The sequence below is a fragment of the Erithacus rubecula genome (assembly GCF_903797595.1).
Source record: "Erithacus rubecula genome assembly, chromosome: 3".
Lineage (NCBI taxonomy): Eukaryota > Metazoa > Chordata > Aves > Passeriformes > Muscicapidae > Erithacus > Erithacus rubecula.
In genome coordinates this window covers 65,216,333-65,244,275 of record NC_136689.1, presented here as the reverse complement: position 1 = coordinate 65,244,275, position 27,943 = coordinate 65,216,333, and the positions used below count along the sequence as shown (strand labels likewise).

The following is a 27,943-nucleotide window of genomic DNA, read 5'->3' as shown; positions in this document are numbered from 1 at the left end:
ATTTTCACTCAGCAAAGTAGAGGAACAGCATACTAACTGCATATAGGGTCTGATGAAGGTATAAAGTGAGTATGTGTGAATGCCTGAACACAGGAGAGAGTAGGAGAAAAAGCATAGGAAAACTGCAAGACAAAACAAGGGTCTGAGAATATTCTGGAGATAAAATATCCTGAGAGATGCTTCCAGCAAAGTGAGCTGTCCACAAACCAGAACATTATTAATTTGTAAAATAAAGCAGATCCTTTAGCTAGAAATACCTCCTTCTATTGCAGCCTGAATGATCTACCATAACATTGTGTAATTCAGTATAAAAATTTATAACACTGGGTTCTTTATTTTCTCCTTCCCTTTTCAGTGAAATACTAGGCCTTAATTAAAACTAAAGTTCAGATTACTCTGGTGAATGGAGCTTTTCAAATTCCCTTACAGCACTAATGCAGAAGACCATAAATACAAGTGAACTACAGGAATAATATGACCTAGAATTGCCTTTAATTACATTTAGCTAATTTTAAATCATTCAGCATCCAGGTGCTTTTTTATTCTTTCCCCAGACACACCAATTAATTTGCTTTATAAATTTTTCAGCACAAGGATGACCAAAACAACAATAATCAGATTTATACCTCTTCATCAGCCACTCCCTACCATGATATTTTTAAATATAGCTAAATGAGAGAAGAAGGCAGCACCTTGGTTCATGGTTTCTGAATCTGGACATTCAGCTCACCATACACATGTCTCAAAGCATCAGCATTCAGGCTTGCAATCAGCTTCCGTAAACCTGGTCTCATTGGGAAAAATTTTACTTCCCAGGTCAATGTAGAGTTCATTGGGATTCTCCTGAATAAAAAAAAAAAAAAAAGAAAAGTTTGAATACTGTAGTCAGTCAGCCAGTGCTCTCAACTTGACACACAACTGGAGAAACTGAAGGTGGATAGTATAACATGTCTCAAATTTTTTATGTTTCACTCATTCTCATAAACGTCATATAAATTACTCTGTCCATCTTCTATTCCTCTCAGAACTGACCCTTTTAAAGCCTTTCCTCCAGGCTAATTTTAAATTTCCAAAATGAATCCATTTTCTTCTGCCTCCTGTCACTTCCTCTCATGATCACTTTCAGAATGACGTTCTTTATATCTAACACACATTTTTTCTAATGTACAATTCCATTTTTTCTGGTCATCACCAGCCTGGTGGTGATTCCTTACATGATTAAAAAGTCCAAATGTCCAGGTCATACCCCTGCAAACCCTGTGAGATGCTGAATCCCTCTGTAACCTACCCTGAACCTCCCTGTCACTTCAGCAGACCTCAGTGGCCCCTTCAGATGACTTCTTCATGTCCATACAAACAAGCCAAAGAATTCTTGGGAGTCCTGCTGTTGTTGGTTTCTCTTTTACATTATGTATGACCCTTGATAACTCATATACAAAACAACAGTATTTTGCAATGTTCTTGATTTTCAATTTTTTTTTGCTACAATTCAGATGCATGGAGAGCCTCAGGTATGGGGTTTCTGTGTTTTCTCAGTGCTTTCAAAATTTCTGTGTGCAGATTTTGAAGGCTGATATTTATTGATTGATTGATTATGTTTGGTTGATGCTGCGATACAACTGCTCCAAAGGAAGCAATGGACAAGGTAGTGTAGTGGGGAGCTGTTTATGAAAATTAATTATATTTTCGTCAGCATTAAGTAAGAGGGTTCTAAGTTTACTGTTCTTATCTCATATGGCTACAATCTCCTGAAAACAACTGAACAAAGTGAGAACAAAGCAAGTCTGTACTTCAGCCACTGTTTCAAATTCTCATCTGGTAGGATTTGGTTCTCAGGTGCCATGTCCTATGCCAGGGTCAGGACAGAAATATTTCCCCGGGCTTAGCACAAGCTGCCACGAGACAAGAAACCTTAATTAGTTCTAAATGAGCTAGCCTGGAATCCTCCCACCTGAATATCTGTTTCAGTGCAAGTCTGCCCCTGTTAAATGAGGTATTCCAGCTCCTTAGACATTAGCTTAGGTATCTCTACATGGCACTGCATTGCATTTTGCATGTACAGATAGAGGTACCTTGGGGCATGTACCCACTTTTAGAAAAAAATGTAGAGAAAGATCATATTTTTAATGTGAGCATATGCAGACAGCTTCCAGCAAGTGTTTTCCCTCTTTTCCTCTTTGTTATTAATGAGAGAGATTCTGTTCCCCATAGCTGGTTGGCTTGCATCCACCAGATGCCCACTAAAATGGAATTATGATAAACCAATGACTTCAATTGCTGAAGAAAGTAAAATAGCTTTTAGAGTTCATGGGAATTATCTGCAAGGGATTATCTGAATAGAATAAGAAGAAGATATTTTACAAGTCTGCTGTGCAGAGTATACTGCTTGAGCAGTTGGGGGGCCAGATTCTGTAAGGATGAAGATTTTTGGGCCACAACTTCCCAGTACTCCAGTGAGAGAGGGTAGCACTAGCATCTTTGTTTTATAGTGCTATCATATCAATATGTATCTCTCACATATATGTGTATATATATATATATGTGTGTGTGTGTGTGTGTGTGTGTGTGTGTGTGTGTGTGCAGGAAGACAACTACTGTGCTGGGAAACCAAACCTTTTCCTGCCTCTCTACTGTCCTGTTTCTAAAACAAGTTGCTTCTCACTACAAATACTAATAATAGCTTAGCTTTGACATTAGAAACACCCAAAATTACTTACCTGCTGGTGTGAAAGTATGCTTGGCTATAATCCTTTTAGCACTATCCATCACTGCCTGGTTAATTCTCATTTGTCATGCAAAGACTATGCCCTGTGTCAGAACTGCTGCTGCCAAAGGCATTTCCATAACTCATGCTCCTCATCTGTCTGAGGCTAATAGCTAAATATCAATATCTTTATCTATATATAGACTTTATGAATGGTCAAGACTGAAGCCCCCAGGCCACTACATTGCCAGAATAATGTTGCATCAGCTGGGACACACATGACCAGTTTTATGGAGCCATTCAAGTGATACAGAAAAGTCACCTGAAAAGTACACAGAGGTCAAAGGTCTGATCCCCACACAGAACTGTAAAAGGCCCATCCCATATGTAACAGTCCCTAGTAAATAGGGAAATGTTGGGAGGGTGGGGAAATCCTAGAATGTGTTTAATTCTCTCTGCAAATGAAGTAAGCCACCCTGATCTGATTTTCCTAGGAAAGAACTCAGTGATGAATGATTCTGCATAATATGCTGAGCCATCACCACACAGGAGCCATTTATCACTTTGAATGCATGGAGACAAATGCGACTATTATTTAAATAAACTACAACTGCCCCTTGCTCTCTCCTTTGTGTGTATCACCTGCATCCTACCTCAGAGAAGCTAAATCTTAAAATGACTAAGCTGATCCATTTCCATTTTCAGTGCTGCCAAGGGCATTACTGAAAAGGGGAAAACATGGTGACTCTAAGGAAAATGACGTGTGTTCCATGAGTCATTTTTCTCCCCTAACTCTTGTACCTTTGATGCACCTGATACTTTCTGCATCCTTGAAGGTGAGTGCAGTCCACAGCAGCTTTTGGATAGAAAAGGATGCAGAACAACAGGGGAGGCTGGCACAGCTGGGCAGCAATGAGGGCTATTGCCACAACTTGTGTAACTCTTGCAGACCATGCTGAGTCATACTCAGTAGCACCTGTGACATACCATGTGCACAAAGCAAACACAGTATGCTGCCCTTTCACGCTTATTTTTCTATCAGCTCCACTCTAGAGATTGGTTTTGATCTTTTTATCCCTGTCCCAGGTGCAGTCAGGCTCAGACCTCCCCTGCTGGCTGCAGAGGATGCTGACAATTTATGCAGCTGCTGAAGCAGAGGCAATTTTTCAAACTCCTTTTACACACACCTGGGGACCATCAGCTCAGGTAATGATAGATACTAAGTACAGATAGATAGATGCCCAGGAAAAAGCAATAGCCTAAAATTTTTCCAAGTTTCTCCATTACATACCCTTGGCTAATGCTAAGCTCATTACACTGAACTCAAATGGAAAGAGGATTTACAACTTGCCTAGTGTAGGGGTATTATGGTGTCAGTGTAAGGTGTGACTCTGAGAATAATGAAAGTGGCTTTCCTTTCAGGTCTGGGAGCCCTGTGCTGGGCACATGCCTGTGTGCCAGAGTAGCCCAGTGCAGTGGAGCTACTGGGGGGAGCTGTGTGCTCACACACACTGCAGCACGCTATGCCAGCAGGCTCTGCAAACAACACACATTTTGTGTCTTGACATGAGCTTGAAAAGATCATCTGAGGTACCTGAACGTCTTGTATAATCATGATTAACATGAGCAGAGAAAAGCCCTTTCTGAAAAACAGCACAGGACTCGATTTGCACATGCTGAGTGAGCGGCAGTAAACACTTCAAGCACAGGATAAATCTTCCTCTCTGTGAAAGCAGCTTGTAGGTGCTATTGTCAAGTGCTAAAAACAATGTAATACAGTGAAAAAGTAAACTTGGGCTGCACTAGCAACTACCCACAAACACTACCAATTCCTTCAACCCTGGTACTGAACAGATGAAATGCTCTCACAATCTCCCTGGATAGCCTGACTTCTACTGACTATTGAGACCTATAGCTCCCCTGTGTATTGGATTTTAATGTACAGAGAGAGTGTTTGAATTAAATTACTCAGCACAGCATTAGTTAAGTGTCTCTTGTGAGCTTCCTGCTGTGAGCAAGCAGGGGACAAGCTCCCAGCTGGTTGTGCTTTCTTCCCTACCCGAACTGCTTCTTTATTGTTCTCAGCACGCCAGGTCCCTCGAGGCGGAGTGTGACGTTCTCCAGGGTTTGTTTCAGAGGATTGGTGAATTCCACAACCACAGACGCTTCTTTACCAGCTACCAGTTCACCTTTGGTCTGCAAGACAAGGAAAGGACAATGCACCAGAAACTGATAATGACAGATACGTGGTACTGGCAAGGCAGAAGAACAGAGCACAACAACATAGCACGGGGCCAAGGAAGCCTAGTCAGAAGAAAACTGTTTGATGGCATATTTTTCCACCCATTGCAATTTTCCCTCAAACCACATGGCAGATCAGGAGGCAGGCTCTCCTTTCCAAAGAAAACCAGAAATGTGCATGTACAGTTCTGGAGCTGAGGGCCCAACTGAGGGTGAGTCCAGCTGATGGGACCTCTCTCCCAGACTCTGCCCTGCTCCTCAGGCTCTCCACCAGCATTGAAGTGATCTGCCCAGGACATTAGCTCTAGAAGAGAAGGGCAGGTCTTACTATCCTCAATTAGAAACACCAGGCTGAAGTGGTTGCATCCTCAAAACTGTCATGCCCATCTTCCTCTTGCTTTTGCATTCTCTTCTCGTGCTCTGAAGGGTTTCTAAACCTGCACGTGTGCTCTATGGAAGGCCAGTTTTCCTCCAAACCCTATGTAAGCAAAAGAGCAGTACATTTTGCACTGGAAAATAGTAAACCTCCAAACAAATATATTTTTAAACAATGGCTACATACATGGGATTTGGGGTTCTTTAGCCCCCCCTAGAAATTCAGCATTTCTCACAGAATATGTGTACTTGTTTTTGTTGTTTCTTGCTCAGGCAAGGGTTTTCAACTCACGGCTGGCAGACCTTCCAGCCCACTTCATGGTCCATCAACTAATTTAAAGGGCCTTGAGAAAGGTAACTAAGAAAAACAAGTACCTTGTCAATAAATTTAAAGTGGTGTTTTAAGGAAGTATGACATTTGCAAAAAGCTGCATAGACTCTGGTCTAAGGGATTACTCTGTGCCAAAAAACAATAAAATAACTGGATTAAAGGAGGAGATACAAACATGCTCTCAACAGCATTTGGCCAACTGAATGTGCAAAACGACATCAGTGGCATTTTCAGAAGTCTTGGCTCAGTTAGAGATCCTATTTATTTCAGTTAGAGATCCTCTTCATTTCAGTTGACCATTTAAGATCACTGGATGTGATTCAAAATCATCCTGAAGTCATACACTTGCAGGTGAGACCATGGAAAGTATTTGCTGTTCTTATTTTTGCAACCTGGTCTTAAGGTTATGGTCTAAATGTGATGCAGTTTCCTCAAGTGTTGGGTCTGACAATCTCCTTAGACCAACAGAGAAAGATCAAAGGTGCATTTGAAGACATCATAGGAGATACGTTTTTTTTTATTCTTCTCTTTCACTTTTGCATGAAGAAATTTGGTCTGCCAGTCACTGAAAAAACTTGACAAGAAAACTAAACAGATAAACTATCTCAATTTTTTTTTAAAGCAATAAATCAAAATTTCCTCTATCAATACATACTCACACACATGCACATACACACCTCCCCTCTTTAAAATCCAGTTTTTAAAATTTCAGTGTATTTTCATATATCACAAAGAAATAGAAAAGAGAGGAACTTAGTTTTACTCAAAAACTTGGGTTTTGGACAACAGCCTAAGTCTATATGCTAAAAATCCTTTCTTCAGAGCAGCAGGGAGAATAAACTATTTTGAAGTTGAAAATCTGAGATGATGATGTTCTTTTTAAGTATTGAACTGAAAGAATTCTTTACCTTTAAAATTTGGTTATTGAAAACGGGTATTTGAAGTAGGATTTACTTGTCTTGTTTACCTCTTCTCTGGAATGCTCAGTAAACCAAAAACATTTTGTTTGAAAATACAATTATCTGATCAGAATACCACGGTATTTCTAAAGACTATAAAGCAGAGTAGATTTTTTGGCAAACTTTGCTGTAATCTTGATCCATATTTCTGCTTTTTTTTTTTTTTTTTTTTTTTTAATAAGGCTGCAGTTGCTACATAAATGATTATATGGAAACCTGAGCATTTTTTCAAATAAATATATAGAGGGGAAAAGTTGTATAAAGTTAGATTTCTTTCAAGGTCCTGAATTTTACAGAGCTGTGTTCATGCATATATAAAGCTTCCTGATCATATGTTCTGATTTTTTTTTTTTCAAGTATTAGGAAAACCTTAGATCCAAATTCCATCATTCAAAGCAGATGAAGGATTGGTGCTTTTGAAAACAATGCAATTTAATTGGATGCTTGGTTATGAATTAAGAAGTTTAAATCCCAGTTAAAGTGGATTGTTAAATAATCCCACTTGAGTTAAAATGGCTTGTCTATGCAATATAGGCTCCTTGTGATATCACAAGCATTCCTTTTCTCCATTTTCATAGGTGCCACACCACTGTCTGCAGAAATGCTTCAACTTTCAGGGAACACCAGTGACAGTACATTCAGAGTGGCATCAAAACACTGAAATCCCAAGATATTGTCCCAAATCAGTGCTGACCATTAAAGTTTGGAGAAACTTCTCAGAAGCTCTCCTAGGAAAATCACTTCATTAGCAGTATTCTTCATTCTCCAGCAAGAGGTCCCTGTGCTGTCTTGTTTTAAATATAATGGACTTCTGAAGTAGTTAAAGAACTTGAGTGACTTGAGTGTTAAATCTCTCTTACCCTTAGAGTTCTTTCAGCTTTCTCAGATGTTTCCCTCTCTTTCCTCCACTGAGATAATTTCAGCTCTTTGCTACCAGTGCTGCTGCCAGCCTCTCTCTTCAGTGCAGGTCACTCAATGCAGTATATGATGTACCTGTACACCCTCACACACTCCAGCCAGCCACTGCTCTGCAAGGTCCATGTCAGATGCTCTAATGCTCATAAACACACACACTCCTCTGCCCCACAAGTCAGTGCAACACCCTTATAGAGCTCACATCCCTTCCACCACAGCCTTGAGCTACCTTGATGCGCAGGGAGGGGATCTCCAGCATTACTGCCTTCTGCAGGGCCAGGATCCTCCCGGTTTCGTTGATCCGCGCAGTCACAAAGAAGTGGAAGGAGGCTTGCTCCAGCAGCTCGCTCATGTACTCGCTCGATTTGATCACTATGTTGAAAGAGCTGGCTGAGGGGAGACACAGGAAACAAAAAAGGCATCTGAAGCAATCGAACCACTAACTGCTCTTCCCATGGAGCAGTTGGAAAAAAGTGGTTTACGAACCAAAGAATGGCTTTGATTTTTTTTTTCCCCAAATGAACTTAATTTCTTTACTATACCATTTCTTCTCTAATTTTTCCCTCTTTCTGTTTAGGCTGTGAGCTTCCAGGGGCAAGGGCTGGGTTTGGGCACAGCCCCTGCCCAGTACCCTCAGTATGGGCCAGGTCACTGTCAAAAGTTTCTAGGTGCTACCACAAAATAAATGAGAAGGAAGGCTGGAAATACATATCTATTGGGCACAAATGTTCAAAACAGCTTTTGAGTGTCATTCCTGTAAATGTTTTCTCTTTCAATTTACTCCTGTTCTTTCTTTGCCTCTATTCTTGGCACAGGGATGCCACCAAAATAGAAACTGTGAGTGTGGGCCCATGTAAGCTACCTGGGAGGTCACCTGCTCTCCATGACATGGCTGGATATCTGCCTTTGTTCTACACTGGACATGCCTGCAAAATTTAGCAAGGTCTTCCTGTCACCAGCATGCCCTCCAGAGAGCTTTCACGTGCTCTCTGACAATAATTATTGGAAGGAACAAGTCCCTGTAGGCTAGACAGTTGAGAAGCAGGGAATCATTAATTTTAACTATATTGAACTGCAATTCCCAGGCCAACAATGGTGTGAAAATGTGATGCAGAGAATCAGACCTGGTAACTAACTGACCAGGCAAATATATAGGCCTGGAGCTCTTCCCTCTATAAACATTCATTATAACCCTAGTAAACACATCAAGATCTCCCATCTGTTACCTGTGATGATTACTGTTATCCGTTATTTGTATTGTATTTGTGACATACACTGTAAACACTGAGATAATTGAACTCAGTTGGGTAAATGACATTCACCCCTTTTTGCTCTTTTGATGCTCTCACATCAAAACTTGTTCCTTGATTTGGTTTCAAAGCTATTCCCTTGGTGGCCACCTGACCTGGATTTACTAGGCCAGCCTTAAATTTACTTCATGTGCTCCTGCTCCTTGTCTCTCACTCTTTATCTTGTGTAGAAGAATTCCCCATAATACCCTTAACTGTAAATTATAAATCAGGCAAGGTATTCCTCATCTGAGAAATAAATAAGTAAATAAATTAGTTACAAACCAGGAGACATTCACTTTACAGTGGAAGAAAAGACAAACTTTTCTGTTTAAATTTAATCACTGAAGAAAAAAAAGAACAATAGACTTCCATTGCCTTAGCACTGGTTGTGGTGATAAGTTGTCAGTACCACTTACTGCATCTGGGAAAGCCAAGGGAGACACAACACTGAGTTGCCTCACAGTTTTTCAAAAAAATAGAGAAAACTAAATATAACTCAGTAGATGTGAGAGCACCTTTGAAGGCACTGGAAGGTTTAAGCTATTCAAATCCTCAAAGATGTTCTCAACCCACACAATTCCTTTAATCATTATTCTGAAAATAATTCCTTTTCCTGTTTGAAAACTTAGCTTACCTCAGTATTTTAGGCTGGAAGAATGCCTTTAATACATCTGTTTAGCATTGTAATTTTTTGTCATATCTATATATATATACATACTCTCACTTCTTGCCCTGAACAAAGCCTACAAATCCAGCTTGAATGCCTCATAAGGTACACTCCCATTACATCCCTGACAGATTGTTGTCATGCACTTGCAGATAATCACACTACCTTCCTTCACACTGCCCACCTGCTCAGACACTATTCCTGATTCCACATGTACTTCTTTCCAAGGAAAAGGTGAAAGAATTCATGCTCAAATTTCATGTACCACCTTCACACCTTCAGAAATGTTGTCGTTTGTGAGGAGTTTTTGTCCTGTTGCAGAACAGAGTGCTCCACAAGCTGATGACTGTAGCTCAGATATAAGCAAATTCCCACTGTGAAAAGTGGGAAAACTTAAAAGATGTCTTATTGTCCAGAAGCAGTGATGGGGATGTACTCTTAGTACACATACATAAAAACCCATATTCTGTTCTTTCAGGTCCCTCTCCCCAGTCTATGCTCACTCACCACCACTCAATTCAGTTTCCAGCACTATTTCAAGAAGTTTTTTTCTTACCATTTATTTAACTTAGAAAAAATGAATTATGATGCTTAGTGATGTTTAAACATCTATTAATTCCATTTCTTGCAGAGAGGAGCCAGGTGATCCTCAAAGCACTGCAGAAACTGTATTTTAGGTATTAATACCCTACACAGACCTTTGATACAAGAGCAGACATAAATTAAGTCCTGGAACCATGCACAAATCACAGCCAGAAAATGTAGCAGACACTTATCCTGCAAGATGACTGAATTTTCCCTCATCAAAGAGGTGGCATAGAATTTAGACTAAGACTATTGAAACAGATTTTTTTTACTGTACCTATTCAAGCCTCCAAACGTTTTGCAGTATTTCAGATCAGATATTTAGAAACTGATGTAAGTCACTATAAACCCTCACCCTGTGTTTTGATAGCATGTATTAGAACAACCTAATGCCCATTTCCAGGCCCCCTGCAAATGATCCACAGAGTTAGAAAGAATCAGGAAGGATCTCTTTGGGTTTTGTTACAGGATGGAGATGGAAGTTTCATTAACCTTTACCAGTAGATCCTTATTAATGGACTTCTACTTCTGCAGAAAAATCAGCTCCAAGTAAAATGTGCAGTTTCAGATGCACAAAGTGAGAAATAAAGCTGAAGATTGTTTGGGGGTTTTTTGTGGCTTGATAGGAGCTGTGGTTCTATGGAGGCTTCTCACAGAGACAAAACTCATCCTCTTTGAGGAAAGAGAGCTCACAGTGTGTCTTGAGCTGGGATGAGATAGACAAGACAGGAAGCTCAGAGGTCAGCCAGGATTGCTGTGATCCAGCAGCAGACCCAGCTCAGGAGGCCCAACCTTTGGGCTCCCAAACTCCTGCTGCACTCAGAAAGATTGATTTGCCCAGTAGCAGTGTCTAGAAGGCAAAGTCATGGCTGCTGACTGTCTCAGTAGGGAACTCAATTGATTCTCTATTTCATGTCCAAAGTTGTCATCACTTTTGCTGAGCTGGAAGCACTGACCAAGGACACAGGCCTGTCAGGAGAACAAGTTATTGGCAGCCACTTGTTGCCAGAGCCTTCTAGGCAGCATTGGAAGTACAGCAGGTCCTAAACACCTGCTGCAGTGGCTGACAGGAAATGGATTGTGTCTAGGTTTAAATACAAGAACATTCCTCTTCCCTACTTTGAGCAGTACAAAAACCTGCCCACAGCCTCCTGAGCTACACTGCCAGGAATTCCTTCTCTGATGAGATAACTCACCTTTGGTGTCCCTGCCCAGCTGACAAATGTCCCTGCTCTATTGTGGCACATTCTCATTTCATCTAAACTTCTTAGATCACCGTAAATATGAAATCCTGAACTGCACAGTCCTCCAAAGCCAGATATTCACTTGAATCTGCTCAGAACTTGTCAACTTCTACCAGGTAAGACAAGAAATAAACCTTTTTGTCTCTGTACATGACACCCTGTGGAACCAGAACTTCCCCTTCACTTGCTGAGACACTGCTAGAAAAATAAAGGAATTCAAAGGAAAAACAATACCTTGCTGCTTAATACTTGTGCTCTTTTGATTTCTTTTGTACTAAAGAAGAAAAAATTAACAATTTCCAGATGTGCAGCTTGGTAAAAGAGCATTATGCAGGGAGAAACAGCCTGAAGTAAACAGCCTCAGCTTTAAATGACCCTGATATCCAGTCCAGGGTAGGGAGTGGATCCTTCTGATGCCAAATAGAATATCCTACCCCTAGCTACTAGAATTGGTTCTACCCATGGGTGGAAACACTGGTGACAGTTAATAAAACAGAAAAAAACTAGCAGTTAATAACACAGAAAACAACTATGCAATTCTTACATGAAGAGGGTTCCAGTTTTGCACTGAAAGAGTGTTTCTTGAATTCACTTTTTGTGACTCCTGTATAAAACACTATGTTGCCTGAAAGGTAGGTAGTTACAGTGTAGGAGTTGCCACTCTTGTTCCTGAAAGTTATAGTGACTTTAAAGTCACTGCCAAGGACTGCCTTTTGTGCTTGGAAGTCCATGTCAACATCTGTCTGTGGCTGGTACGTGGTGTCTTGGACACTTTGCTTTTTAACACCATACATCACAGCAGTCTCAAGAGCCAGTCTCTCCTCGTCTGAGCCTAGGAATGAATGAAAAGAAACAGAAGTGCAGTGTTAGCCCATCTACTGATCACAAGGGTGTGTCTTCCACAGTTTGTAGTAGCTGAAATGAGTGGATGAGGACAGTGAACCCTCCTGGGGTAACACTAGCAGTGGAAGAACTTCACATCTGCCAAGGGAGTTGGTGTTAAAGCCATATCAGACAAACTGATGTAGCTGAATTCCCATCAATGGTTTACTCTCTGTGAACATCTGGCCTGAATTAGGGACATTTAAACATCTTTACAGAAAGCTTTGAATTGTTTTGGATGCTTTGAGTTGCTCCATGACTAGCCTTTATTTTCACTACAGCTTATTTAGTCTAAAGCATTTTAGAGTGGGAAAATTTGTGCTCTGTTTGTGCTTTATGATCAAGCCGTCTACAGTGTTTCTGGAATGGAGTTACAAATAGAATTCCTGAAGGCACTTTGGCAGCTTTTCATGAAGCTCCCTCAGTGACCGAGGTTTCCAAGCCATCATCCAGGGTCTGACTGAGACAAGTCTAGATCCACATGGTCCCAGGTCACTTCAGGTTACCTTCTCTGAACTTGTACTCTTCGGTAATGTCCACCATTCCATCACCTCCAACTTCCTTGGTCACAATCAACTGCCCAATATGGGTTGTGTCAATTTTTTCTACCACTTGGGCTCCATTTTTCTCCATTCTTGTGTAAAAAATGTCACTATTCACCTGTGAAATTCAATGAAAGAAGATTAAGATATATGGAACTAGAGACAGGAAGAAAAGTCAGCCTATCTCCCCTAAAATAATGACACATTGACTTGAAGTTCTACTAATTACCAACATCAACATTTCATGTTTAAAATTAGTCGTATGCTGAGATGCATTTTGCTAGTCACAGCTCCAGAATGACAGAATGTAAACTTTACAAAACTGCAGAGAGGTCATTGAAATTTGGGGAGGACTAACACATTTCTTTTACCAAAAAGCTTTAGAAATAGAGAGCAGAATGCTTAATAGCTAAAACACCTTCGTTCTTTTCTGTCCTAAGCCATTTATAATTCAATTAGAGAGAAACTTTTCCTGCAGTGTTGCAATTCTGGGCATTCCTGCTCTGGTGATGCAAGAGGTTAAAACTCCAGACCAGGCCCTCTACCTCCTTATTGAGATATTTCCCTCTCAGATCTGTCAGTCAAATCACCCATGTGAGATCTCCACGACCCACAGCAGCCAAAAGGAAAGTGGTGGGCAAAGAGAATGAGCAGTTAGAGCTAGTGGCCCATTCAGAATAGCTGTACCTTGGGAGGGAAAATGACCACAGCCTGAAGTTTTGATTAAGTTAGAGCAGCTTTTTCTTATTATTCATTGGGGAGCAGAGATTAGAGAAACCTCTGTCATTCATTAGAGCCATATCACACCTGCTGGCATGTCAAAATATACTGAGATTGCTCTGTGATATGAAGTATAAATGAAGTAATTTGTCAATCCATAAATTGAGGTGGAGCTCTATCTTCTGTTTCACTATGATTTTGCTGGTATCACTCATTGCAGTAAAATTTTTCATATATGTACCTCAGCATAGACAAAAGGAGCATCAAATTGGAAGCAAACATGACCATGTTTAATGGCTTGAACTGAGGCTGGACCACACCTGTACATACCTATGGGGAGAAGACAGACAAAGTGAGAGACTAAATAATTTAAAAACATGAAAAAATATTGTATTTTCTCAAAGAAAAAGAATTCTTGGGGTTTGAGGAAATCTTCTAATAGTTTACTGGAACTCCTGGCCAAGAAGCAAAAAGCTTAATTTTGCTATCAGCTCTGTAGATAATACAGACTCAAGTCTAGAACAGCCTGGTGGCTCAGTACCTTTAATGGCACTATAACATCCAATGTAAGTCTCAAGTGCTTGAAATACAGTTACAGCTGGTTTTGGTTAAAACAGATAATTTTGGGAGGACTCAGGTACACCACAGGCTGAGAAAGATCTCACTAAAAAGGACTGGAAAGAAAGAGCAGTGGCTTTTCACTTTTTTTCTCTTCTAACTACTGCCTGCTCATGTAGTTTAGTTAGGGCTGTGTAAAGTAAAGGAGAATTAATTTGATCAGGCTCCTGTATAGACACTCTAAAATGTGAGAAACCATCTCTGGCAACAGGATTACATATCTTCTGTACCAAGCAGGGCCTTTCTCATGCAGGACTTTGTGTCCCAGGGCTTCATGAGCAGTGTTATAATAAGGGCAGATTTATTTTAGAGTTCAAAACAAATCAGAAGGCCCTGAGGTGAATGTGGTTATTTGGCTAAGGAAGTTGTCATTGGCCATATGGTGCCAGGTGCCACTGGCTCAGCTATCATCAGCTCATTGCTTGAAACAGAGATTCCAAACATTAGAAAGGGAGTTGGGAAGGACTGCAAGCAATATTACCATCACTGGTTTCTTGAGGTGTCCCATCAACAACCTGCCATCCTCCAAAACCCACAGGAAGGTCAGGTCTGGTCATCCAAGCTTCGTTCCAGCAATGATAATTCCTTAGACAAGAGATGGGACCAGTATATCAAATTCTTGGAAAGAAGCACACAGACCAAAACAAATCCTGTGTATTTATGTCCTGGCATTGCTTCAATAACATTGTTTGCCAATTCAGGGATAAAAAACTTGACTCTTTTAGGAGAACAGATTTTTAGGTCTGTAAGTTTGGTACCTATCTGTTAAAACCCAGAAGCCACAATCCTTCATTGCAATTTCCTGACTGCAAGTTGAAGAAACTTTTTTGTTTCTTCTAATGTGTTCTGAGTGTAAATGTCTCAGAAAATATGCCAGTGTTTGAAGATTGTTGGGGTATATGAAAAGCTACACAAACTAGAATCCCTTTCGAGCCAGACACCTCCACTTCAATCTGCCTGCTAAAGCAAACTTTGAATCTTCAAGCCAATGAAACATGGTCTGCTTTATAATTATTCAGATTGATGCTTTGGCATCTCTTATGAAGAGATTCAGGATCAACTCCCCAATGCACATTGTGCAGGTTTGTTTTCAAAACAAGCATGCTTTGCTGGCTTCCCTGTTGGTTGAGAAAAAAGACCCTGCATAGCCTTTCTAGAGTTATGTTCACTGTGGATTCCTGATAAGTTTTTCCCCTGTGTGTCATGCCAATGCATGATTTCTCCTAAAACATACATCTTTTCACAAAACCCTCTGTGGACAACTTTTAGGGCCCAGGACAGTGACCTGAAAGATAAAATTCTGAGAGCAGCTCATCTAGGTGCTCAGGGTTAAAACATTCTCACTTGGCTGGGTGCTTAGGAGAATTAAAAAAAAAAACAGTAGAGTACCATCACAGTCTGCCCTAGGTATTTCAAAGATGAGCAGAAAAGATGGACTGATGTTGTAACTTCCTGCAGTGCTATTGATGCTCAAGGGAGTGTACAAGCAAGAAAAAAAAGATTATCTGGAAAGAGGGTCTCGCAGTAAAGCCTGCAAAATGTTTCAATTTCATTATTGCAAAAAATAAAAAGAAGGAAAGAGTAGACAAAGGGGCAATTTTGCTTGCAAATTATACATATCCTACAGCAGATCTGAATAAAATTACATCTGTGTAGCTGCTGATATAGCCTCTAGTACACGCAATGATATTAGCAACCAAAATGGGGATTGTTAAACTCTGACCATTTCATTAATAATAGGTGAAAACCAGCTATGGAGCAGAGTCAGAAGGATCTGAAGCTTGTCTAACAAGACATTTCAAAGTGGAAATGAAAGCTTGGATCAGGGTAAAACTTGTCAGTTAGGAGAGTTAATGAAGCAGCACTTCAGAAAAAGGAATTATTCAAGGAAAATGACGCACACTCAGAGAATTTTTGATGCTGCTGAGAGTAGTCAGTGCTGAATCATGCTCCCAGAACTTTGCTGAGGGCTACCTGAGAATGGGGACACACTTCATGGAAGGTGGGTATTTGCAAACTGCTATGCCAACATATGAGAAAGACAATCCCTGCCCTGAAGCCTTCACTGGTTCACTTCGAATCAAAGCCAGATGTGTCACTGGCTTTGCATTCTGAGAAAGAAGAACCTGAAGAGCAGGAAAAGGAAAGGATAAAAACAAGGCTGGGAGGGGGGTAACTGTGGAAAATGGCTCATCTGCTTCAGTCCTTTAATTAGGTAACACAGTTTTTCTGTACTTTTTCCTGTATTCATCTTAGGTACAGGACCTTTCTTTCCAGTTCCTATTGGTGAAGTGCTGGACACAACAGGATGGCAATCTCTTTAGGTCTGTTGCCATGCAAATAACAACTACACATAAGGATATTGAGTGTGAATGGACAGAAAGACACTTCAGAGCAGTGAGCATTAAGGAAAGGAGAATGAGGGAAACATTTGCCTTTCCAAAAGTAGCAGAAACTTCCCTATAGAGGTGAGCATAGCTGAGGAGCTGATTCTGTGGCCATAAATTGTTGATTCTATAATTCTTGTATTCTACAGCAAGCCTGAGACATTAAAGAAAGCAAGAGTGGCAATAGAGATCAATGTAGTGACCATTAAATATTTACAGAGATAATTACGGATAGACTAAACAAAGCAATTGGGAAATTAATAAAAGATGACCAGGTGGGTTTTATGCCTGGAAGACAATTCAAGAACTGTAGTTCGTATTGCTTATGGGACAGGCACATGCTGGAAGCAGCTGCTGCCCTTTTATGAGCTAACAGGTTCAGGCATTGAGGTCAGGAGAGACTGCTAGGGTCAAACACTGATAATATTGTTGAGAAATTAGAGCAAAGTGATCTGGAAGTAAATGGGAGAGCAGAGATCTCAGAAGGGCTTTCTCCACATGCCTGGACACGGATGAAATCCCATGGGGTTGGGTGACATAAAAAAACTCCCAGTGAGATTCTGATACTGATCTGCCTGGACCTCACAGTAGGAGTGAGTCTTGATTTCCATCCAAAATAAATATTTTTAAAGTATCTTTATATCATCATTAAGAAAGACAAGGAGAACAGACAGTACTGATGGCCCAAATCCGGCCAGATTTATAAAAAAAACGTTTTGCAAAGTCTGTGTAATTTTTTATGGGTGTTTTGTTGTTGGTGGTGGTGTTTCCTATCCTGAGGGAGAAGACAATCTTTAATAAAAGTAAATAAATGTCAGATAACATTCAGAGGGAGCCCCACACTCAGAGATTGATTGGACTAAAAATCCTGGCTCCAAGTATCTCTGAAGTCTGAGAGTATTTAAGACCTGAAGATAGATCAGCTCCAGCAGTACAAGACTAGAGTAAAATAGAAATGATATATTAATAAAGAAAAAGAGCTTTGCTTCCAGTTTGCAAGAGATTATAAATAAAAGTGAGAAATGCACATTAAAAAAATCATTATAAATACCTTGAGTTTGTCCTCTTAAAAAAAAAGAAATAAAAGAGACATTAAAAATAAAATCAGGGTTAAGACACAAGTCATTACAAGTCAGCATGTGGGCTACCAAGGAGTGTTACAGAGTAATGAAAATAAAGGACACAGAGGAGAAATGAAAAGAGGTGTATATATTAAGTCATGCCCAAAGGGTTATGTGCACCATGTACTAATAAATGTGCTGAGAAGATAGAAGGATAAACAAAGCAGTTTAGAAAGTTATCAAGCCAAGGAAAAGTAATGTAGGATGGAAGGGTGAAATGCTAGAGCCAAACTGTGTATGGATTTCATCGGGACTAGGATGATTTTGGATGATCTGACCCTGTCCCAAAAGAATGCAGGGAAAAAGAAATTAAATTAAGAAGTCTTGGGAAATAGCTGGGAAAAAATAGAGGTAGGGAAGTAAAAAGAAATGTTAAAAATTGGTGGGATGTATTTCATGGATCAGGTTAGGGGAAGGAGACAAGTGATGAGACAGTGAACACTGTAAAGCATAGCAATGATCCATTACTGGGTATGTATGGATGGAGCACTGAGGTGCCCAGTCACTGGCTCTTGATTCACATCTTTTATAGGAAGAGGAGGTCTCAGAAGCTCTCTGAGCCATAAAAGGACTAGCCCCATGAGACATGCTGAGGTCCTTCTGTCTCACAGATAACATGCAAAACTGCCCAAGGATACTAACAGGAGGCAACAAGGCAAATAGCAGGACCACAGCTCTGGATCTCAGGAGAGTAGAATTTAACATGTTTAATGTCCTGTTTGGAAGAATCCCATGGGAGGCAGCAGAAGAGATGGTTGTTTCTCAAGAGTCACCTCCTCTAGACTTAGGAATGGTCCATCCTTGTGTATAGGAAATCAACCAAAAGTGGCACAAGGCCACAAGGTGGTCCCAATTAAACTCAACCATTAAAAAAAAACGGTGCTGAGGAAAGAGGAGGGAGTGGGGACAGGTGACCAGGAGGAATACAGAGTCACTGTCTGAGCATGCAGGCACAGGTATAGGAAAACCAGAACAGAGCAAACCAAGTATGTCAAGGGACATGAAGAGCAGCAAGAAACACAATCAAATCAGTGCCAAAAGGAAGCCTACAGAAAGTGGCTCTGCTCTTGAACACAAAAGGCTACCTGTTGATTAGAAGGCATTCAGTGTCTTCTTTACCTTGGTTTTTACTGCCAAGATTTGCTCTCAGGAATCACAGCCCTTGAGACCAGTGTGTAGGTTTGGAATAATGAAAACAAGACAAGTAACAAGATAGAGAACAGTTAAATAAACTGAGCACAAGTACACAAGTACAATAGATCTAATGGAAAATATGATGTAATCTCATAAAAAATGCTGAGGGAGCTTGCCAATGTCACTGCAAGACCACTCATATCTATCTTCAAAAGATCATGGTAATTGAAGGAAGTTCCTGAGGACTGGAGGAAATTAAATATTGCTCTATTCTTCAAGAGAGAGGAGTATCCAGGGAGAGAAAGACTTGTCAGCTTCCCTTTGATCTCCTAGAAGGTTATAGAGCAAGTTCTTCTGGAAAACATTTTAAGGACTAGGTGATTGGCAGTAGTCAGCATGGATTTACAAGCAGCCAGCTGTGCCTGACAAACCTGAGAGCCTTTTCTGATGAAATGAGTGGCTAAAAGGACAAAGGAGAGACCAGTGCATGGAGGTTGGTCCTTCCGACTTTAGTGCCATCTCCCAGAACATCCTCACAGACAAACCTTTGAAGTGTACACTAGACAAATGGACTGCAAGATATATTGAAAACTGGCTGAATTGCTGGGATCAGAGGGTTGTGATCAGTAGTGATCACCCCAGCTGGAGCTTAGTCCTTAGTTGTGTAGCCCAGGGGTTGATACTGGGTCAGACACTGTTTAACAGCTTCATTAATGACCAGGATTACGAGACTCACTGTACCCTCAGAAAGTTTGCTGATACAGAAAACTGGAAGGAATGGCTGTTACAACACAGACTGTACAGGAGAAGAAACAAAGGCAGCTGAGACTGGTCAGTCTGAAGAGAGGAAGGCTGAGTAGGATCTTATCCATGTATATGAATTCCTGGTTAGGAAGTTGAGGGAAAGAAGGCAGAGCCAGACTCTTCTCAGTAGCCCAAGGACAGGACAAGTAACCATGGGCACAGACTGAAACAGAAAAATCTGTCTGAAGATCAGAAAACACTTTTCTAACTGTGAAAATGGTTGAGCACTGGCACAAATTTCCCAGAGAAACTGTGGGATGCCCATCCTTGGAGATGCTCCAAGCCCAACTGGACACAGACCTGAGCAATGTACTCCAGGTGACAGTGCTTTGAGCAGCAGGGTTGGGTGACTTCCAAGGGTCCCTACTAGTCTCAACTGCTCTGTTGTGCTGTGACACAAGCATCACATGTAAATGAACTTGCTTTCCCTTGGTTTCCTCTTGATTATGGAAATCACATAAAAGATGTCACAGCAACAGGTTCAGTCATTTCATCCACCACATAGTGGGTTTATTACAGTTTTAATACAAAGACTTCCAAAGATTAAGTTATTAATGAAACATGCTGATGAGCTGCTATGCTAATGAGTTGAAGATATCATTGACACAAGTCAGGTATATTAACAATGAATAGGACAAGTATCTCCTGAATATAGGAATGTAGAGGTCACATTCATTTCTTCATTCTGAGGAGGAGAGGCTTGAGGGCCAATATCACACACAGAGCATATAATCAATATATGCTACACTTCTCCTGTCAGACAGAAGACAGTAAGAATTTGAAGAGCCAGTTAGAGGATTGCCTTCTCATAAAGTATGTGTAACCTCCTTCTCTTGGCCCTAGGGAGTTTTCTTTCTATAAATCTGATTACAGTATTTTCTGATTATAGTATATAATACTTGTAGTATTACAGTATATAGTATATTGTATTATAGTATATAATACACCTTGTTTCTTTTTCAGCTGTATAGGGTTTATTTTGGAAAGCACCTCTTTGCAACAATGACTGTGTGCACACAATGTAAAACCAGTCTACAAATATGGAAATCTGGCACAAGCAGATCGAAAAGGGTGTTTTTCTATAGATTTTGAGGTACCCCTTGTAGCCTGGCTCCAGAAGGATAGAAGTGCCCATCCTACCCCCTTCCATTTTTAGAAAAGCTGATCCCTAAGGAGCACAAGCCCATTCCAGCATCCCAGTGTGTTTAAATGAACACTGTGTGGTAACATTAATAGCAGGATTCCCCAGGGGTTGCCTGTTTACACAACAAGGCATAATATAAGTCAACCTACCAACAATTCATTCATTCTGTTTCACATAAACCAGCAGTGTTCTTCAAGGCACAGAGAAATAAACATAATACAGGCATTGTCATCATGCTTTTTCCTACTTTTATAATTGACAGATTAAAGGCATTTTCCAGGAGGACTCACCAGACAGAGTCTTTTGTAAGTCTGGTGTCCACTTTTCCTTCGTCATCCAGAAAAAGGTCCAGCCGTAAATTGGCATTGTTATCATGGGCAGAGGAATAGTTGGTAATGAGTCTTGCAGGTATCCCCAAGCATCTCAGAACTGTGGTAAAGAACAGAAGTGTGATGAGAAGGACAAACATGCAGATTGCATTCATGGATGACAGGATGAGAGGACAGAAATATAAAAAAAACTGTAAATAAATTATATAAATAATATATTTTATATATATATATATATATATATTTATATATACATATATATGTATATATATAAATAAGAATAAAATGGGGAAACTCAGTCAAATCAACCCAAACTCCTGCTATCTGTTTTTATATTGCACATGCTGAATATTTCATTTGGTCCCTAAATTGTGGGCATTAAAGACAAGTATTGGTACAAGGGTTATAACTGAAGCAGCTAATTACCAATAGTTTTAAAGGAGTTTTGCAGAGTGACCACATCACACCATTTCACGTCAAATCTGGATGCAGTGGGTCAGCTGCATGACCAAATGTGATGCAAAGAAAAGGAAGTTTGAGTTTGCAAGAGATACACAATATATTACATCTCTCAGTATCAGTAACTCAGGAGAATGCTGAGACTCTGCTAAAAAGAAAATTAAGAGAAAGTATCTCCTCTGGATTGATTTGGAGTTTTCCTGTTTTATCTCCTATCATCTGTTGATGTTTGTCTGCTATCAGAAGTGATCTGGAAAACACAAAGAATTAAGTAGAAAAATGATTGCTAACAATGGAGAAAAACTGTATTATTTGCAACTGAAATGACAAGCTTTGAGAATCTGAATAAAATGCATTACATAATTCATACTGCCAGTCAATAGTCCCTTCCAATAAAAAACCTTAAATGAAGGATAAAAAAAACCAACCCCTAGCCCTAACTCTCACACCATCGCAATAAAGCATGATGACCCTTCTTACCATTTGACATTAAATTTAAGAAATGTGGAAAAACTGTGGAAATGCTGCAGCTATGTCTGTAGTCTGCATCAGTGCATCAATAGGCTTCTGTGTTTGTTGTGCACCCTGCCAGATAAACAGGCGTGGAGCACATTCCCAGGCTAGAGGAACGCGTCTGTGGGGTGACACAACATCTGAGCTACTCCAGATGACATACTTGTCTCAGCCAGAAAAAATTCTTGGCTTTCAATTTAGGAGCCAACATCATTCTGCAGAGAACAGAGGGTGAGGGGTTTTTGGTGGTTGATGGGGTTTGTTTTGGGGTTTGTTGGGGGTTTTCTTTCTTTGGTTTTGGGCTTTTATTTGTTTTGGGATTCAAAAAAAAATTGTTGGTTTTTTGTTTTGTTTTTTGGTAGCCATAGTGGTGATGGTTTTTAGTTTGGGGTAGATTTTTGTGGGGGTTTGGGGTGGTTTTTTTTTGTTTTTTGTTTTTTGGTTTTTTAAGGGAAAATATTTTTATTGACAATCTTATTTAAAAATTGTTCCAGTGCTGCAGAGTTGAACAGCCCTGCTGCTACTGCTGGGTTTTGTATATTCATTACTGTCACTACTGTGACTCCCAATAAACTGTAACACTGCACATTCATTTCAAGTTCCTGGATGAAAAATTACCTGGATGCATCCAATACCATATGTACCTATTGATTAAACTTAATTCAAGTGCCCTCCCAGGCTTCCAGCACATGAGCCATCAGGGCTCATTGGAAATAATTTGTCTGACAATTTCAAGATTAATGACCATTTTTTGGAATGTTTTAGCATTTTTAACAGATGAGTATCTGGAGTGTACAATATAGTGACCTTGGAAAGCTGGACTGGTCACAGTGATAAAACATTGACAGATGAGAGAGACTCAGAAACACCTCAAAGCAACCCTGATAGTTGCACATGATTGTTTGGATCTTTGCTGTATCCTGTGCAGTGGTCAGCAGCTGGATGTGTCAGTGCCTACCATCAGATCATTGCACAATATTTGCATTTCATAATGCTCAAGAAACTTTATACTTGCAGTACAAAGTGCCAGGTCTCTGACCTGACTTAGTCAGCAAACCAGGTCTAGTTTTGCCCCAGATAAATATGCCTCTCCTTTAACACAGCCTGTGTTGCATTGTCCCAGTTTCACAGTGGCCTGCAGGCAAATTATTGCATCGTGGTGATTCAGGGCAAGTGTGGGGGAAAGTGGGACAACTGGTGTGTGTGTGTCTGTCTGTCTGCCATAAGGCAATGGGCAAAGAAGACAAAGCAGCCCATGGAATCCACAGCGGGGAATTGCATCCACAAGAAACGTTTGCATGAACTTTTTCAAACCCATTGCATGAGGTCCAAAATAACCAGGCAATGTGCACTCACAGCCCAGAAAGCCAATTTGGATGAAGCCTGGGCTTCATCCAAAGCATCATGGCCAGTAGGCCAAGGGAGAGGATTCTGCCCCTTTGCTCTGCTCTGCTGACACCCCACCTGGAGATCTGCCTCCAGCTCTGGGATCCTCAGCATAGGAAAGACACGGACCTGTTGGAAAAACTCCATAGGAGGCCATAAAGTGTGTACTTGTGCATTAGCAGATGATGTTGTTAGAAAGTGCTAGACAGTCAAAATATGGGACCAACCCAATGCTGCTTTCCCCATTGTTTTTTTTTTTTTATGACCTGCAACACTAGAACTCTAATTTGACCTAATATGTTTAGACTTAACCTTGTAGTGCTAGACAATTAATAAACTAGGCCATAATTTATTTTCTCTATTCTTCCAGCTTATAAACTCCATATAAAATGTAAACAGTGCTTGGTTAACAGGTGAATTTTCCTAGCATCTCAATTTTCCTAGGAGCAATCCTCAGTAGGTGAGATTCTGGAGAAGAAATACTACCACATATCCCATAATGGGTAGTAATTTAATCTTTTAGGTCTAGATGACAAGCATTCTAAGAATTCTTAAAAGAAATGTTGACTGTGCTGAAGGACTCAACTTTCTTTCACACAAACTTACCCTCATGAGTCACTGAGTACATTTCATTGAAGCAATAAATAGTTAACAGATTTGTGTGGAAGAGCAGCTGACCTGAAGGATACACCAGAGGTTTATCTAAAGACCATGTTTTTTACCTATGCATTTTAAAGTATCTCTGCTATTTACTCCTGAACAGCACAGAGCTAGGAAATATTTTAGTTAGCTTTACCTAAAAACTCTGTAAAGCAGGAGCCACATAGCAGCTTGGAATTTTTATCACTGATACCTACACGTGTTGAAGACACCAGCAAAGACCCAGCACTGGCCATATCGGACAGGTTGCTTGGAACTGTAATACTCCAAGAGAATGTCCACGCTCCCTGTCCAGGCTGAAGGTGCAACACCATAATCATATGAATTGTTCCAGGATCCAGCAATCACACCATTCTCATCCCTGGAGTTAATCTAAAGGCAAAGGAAATGAACATTAGAGATGGCAGAGACTGAATACCAAAAAGCTCTTTAATTCAGCAGACCAATAGGATGAGAGAGACTGAATATAGCCAAGTTTAGGCTGGAAAGTAAGATAGAAATGTTTCATTATGAAGGTGGGAGATAAATAGGACAATCTTGTTAAGGGCCCTGGATTCTCCATCACTCCATCAAGGTGACACACTTGAAAATAAGTCTAAAATTATATCACAACACTGAGTATCCATATTGCCAATTAATAAGTTTTATTAACATTAGACATGCTTATTGTTACAAATTTTTAATAAATGCAATCAGTTATACACTGGTAAGCAAGCCTTAGAAATATTAAGCTGTATTCTTCCCATCATCTGTTTTTCTGCCCATATCAGCCCAGAGATATGTGCTCCTGATTTACAAGAGCTTGAGAGGAGAACCAGCCTACTGTTATTTTTAGAGTAGAAACTATTTTCTTTGGTCTGGCACACATGAAAACAAGAAGGAATTTGCAGTGTAAGTTTTCCTCTGGTAAGATTATACAAAGCAAAGAGTTTTGCTGACTAATGGCTATACTGATAGGCATTAATGAGCAATATGTCTCCTAGCTGCAATTTGAACCAAACCAGTGGAGGCTGTGCAAAAAGCTCATTCACTCTGTACCTTTTAATTATGCTAATGTGGAGCAGCTACACGCCAGCCAAATAAATCACAATTCTCATTTAAAAGCTTTTGGCTGCATTAACTACTCTTTTATAATTAGAAAATCGACTTCCTGTGAACTCTAGGACTGAACAGAGATAAGTATTCAGAGTCATAACCAATGGGTTAAGAGGTTGTGCCCATCTCACCGGTGTAGGAAACATGCCAAAAAAAGAATCATTTCAAGGACAGGACAGCATGTTGATCTTCAGGCTCTACTCTGACTGTAATGAGTGGAAGAGAGGGACTCATCTGCTCTGCCATGCCAGAAAGCCTCAGAAGGATCCCAGCACAGGGGACATGTTCTCAAACTAGCTCAACTCTACTACATTTTAACTTGAGCAAGAATGAGTTAAATAACACAGGTGGGATTTCAGGACCTCTTGCTCACTTCTCACTCAGGTCCAGATTTCAATGACCAAACCCCTTACCCAGTTATGGCCCAATTCTGCAGATTAGCCCTAAAATCTATTGAGTCCCGGATTTCCAATTGTGAACTCCTCTATTTCTCAAAAATGTTGAGTGGCTCAAAACCTACCTAATATCCAAGCACTATTTGAATTTATAAATGTTATGCAATTCTGTTCTGAGGACTTCCACAGTCCTTACATGAGGGATTTTCATGTCTACTAGTTCAGGGCTGAGGAAACCACATTTGACTTTTTCTTCTATCTAAAGGTCCAAAGCTGTATTTCTAATGTCTGGTGTGAAAGAACTAACTAAAATATTAAAAGACAAAGAGAAGTAGAGATGCTCTCAATACTTCTTACTGAAGCTGTTTTATTTAACATGCAAGATTAAGAGGCTGGAGATCCCACTCCAATGTCTTCTAAGACAAAAAACTCATTTTCTTAAAGCTGGGCAAATGCTATAATAAGTGGGTTAAAGAATCATCTATCTCTGCAGCCATGTTTTTTGGACAGTCTATTTTAGTAGCTGGCTCAGGAGAACATATAATTACTCTAGCTCAATGACTAAAGTATTATTCTGGGAAGCAGAAAGCACCAGTTCAGACCTCTAATAAGGCAAAAGAGAGGACTCAGCCTCTCTCTTCCACAACCTGGATGAGTCTAGCATCCTGAATATTAGGAGTGGGACTGCTCTTGTACCCATGGTTCCTGGTGCCTGGCAACTGGAAAGAACACAGGTCTGGATAGTCTTCTTAGTTATTTTAGGTACTTTCATTCTGAGTGGGGCATGTTTTGTGGACCTCATGTGAAAGAGGAGAGTGTTTTCTTCTGGGGCCAAAGCAGGCCACTTATATAACTGCTCTCAGCCTGATTAGGTCATTTGGGGCTTGGATCAGGCACAACATGATCATTACAGTGCTCTGAGGTTAGCAGAGTTATGTGGAATCCACATAAAGTCCCTCAGATCCCCATCCAAAATTCTGCCCACCATGCCACTGTATTATCCATAGCAGAAATAGCTTTCTCAAGTATATTAACTACTGGAAAATGAGCACATTGTCACATAAGAAACTATTATGCCCAGAGTGCAATGTCTAAAAGTGGCTTTCCCACCAGTGAGGCACCATTTTCAGGAAAAGGCAATGAGCCAACACAAGTTGCTTGAACTTTAGTGGAGAGAATTTGAATGTCAGACCTCAGAATGGACAATTGTCAGAGTGGACAATTGTCAGAGTGGACAATTGTCAGAATGGACAATTGTCAGAACGGACAACTGATCTGTTGTGTGTTGTAGAGAGCCCAAAATGGCAAGAGGGCCAGTGAAATGAGCCCAGCTTTGATTTATGAGTCCCTTCTGACACACATTAGGTATCCATTACATACCACTGCTGAGGCAACACGGCAGATTTTGATTGGGTTCCCACGACCAGAGAGCTCCAGTTCTGCCTTGTCCATCAGGAACAGACAAGCATCCAGAATGTTTTCTTCAAACTAGATAAAAGAAAATAAGAAGGGACACAGGGGAAAAATTGACTCTCTTTTTATTCTGGAAAGAACAGGCAAAGTTATTTTTCCCTATTGTTATAATTGCTGATCAGTTTCAAAATTAGTTGGTCACATCAAAGCTCTGTGTTTAACAATAGAAATTTTTTTTCTGGAATAATCACCCATGTGTGGGGGAAAAGATAAAAATGTGAGAGGCTGTGAGGAGAGTGTAATTTTCAATTCAATCTCAGTCCAGTTTCCAGAAGGTTGAAATGACAACACAGACTTTCTGACAGGACATGAAATTTTAAGTGCTAACAAGTATATAATAGGAGGGTATTATAATAATAACTACAAGAAGCTTGTCTACTTGCAAAGGACTTTATGTCCTTCACAGATTGCAGACCTGCTAATTTCAGGACTTCTCTGACACAGCCATAACATTGCTGGGAACTTGAACAATAAGTGGTTTGCCAGTGGTAATTTGAAGACACTTGTATTTCAAAGTTATTTTTAAAATCTGTTTAACATTGACAAGCCAAAAGCTTATTATATAGATTAATCCTGGTCTACAAAACTTAGACATCAAAAATATCCAGTGACCTAAAGCAGTCTTCTTTAAAAATAGAGTGAAAAGGTACATTTTTTTCAATCTAGCACAAACAAGCACAAGAATGAATTGAGGGCAGAGGTGTCTAAATAGACCAGAAACCATTTGTCACAGAACTTGCCCTGCTATGTATTTCATTTTCCTTTGAAGAAACTGCATAGCAAAGGAAAATACTTCTGTCCCCTAGAAAACAGTAGGAGACAGGGAAATGCACAATAATGAAACAAATACCTTCTAGGTACACAAACTTATATTAACATTCAAGGTTGTGACAGAAACTCTGTGGTGTTAGCTTTATGTTCTATGCTTGCATCCTGAAATATATGATTTATGCTAATAGGAATTTTGC

General features: G+C 40.2%; 1 protein-coding gene across 2 annotated transcripts in view; it reads right to left on the bottom strand.

The window, feature by feature from the left end:
- Positions 1 to 301: 301 nt before the first annotated feature.
- The window catches only part of F13A1 (coagulation factor XIII A chain), a 57,250-nt gene continuing 29,608 nt past the window's right edge, over positions 302 to 27,943 (bottom strand). For both annotated transcript variants that reach the window (XM_079302107.1, XM_079302108.1), the window contains exons 6-15: positions 26,883 to 26,990; positions 24,210 to 24,384; positions 20,956 to 21,094; positions 14,557 to 14,660; positions 13,699 to 13,787; positions 12,702 to 12,855; positions 11,858 to 12,145; positions 7,755 to 7,915; positions 4,764 to 4,900; positions 302 to 843 (exon numbers count right to left, since the gene is read on the bottom strand). In XM_079302107.1, coding sequence (XP_079158233.1) covers positions 699 to 843; positions 4,764 to 4,900; positions 7,755 to 7,915; positions 11,858 to 12,145; positions 12,702 to 12,855; positions 13,699 to 13,787; positions 14,557 to 14,660; positions 20,956 to 21,094; positions 24,210 to 24,384; positions 26,883 to 26,990 — 1,500 coding nt within the window. In that variant the 3' untranslated portion in view covers positions 302 to 698. The remainder of the gene's footprint in view (positions 844 to 4,763; positions 4,901 to 7,754; positions 7,916 to 11,857; positions 12,146 to 12,701; positions 12,856 to 13,698; positions 13,788 to 14,556; positions 14,661 to 20,955; positions 21,095 to 24,209; positions 24,385 to 26,882; positions 26,991 to 27,943) is intronic.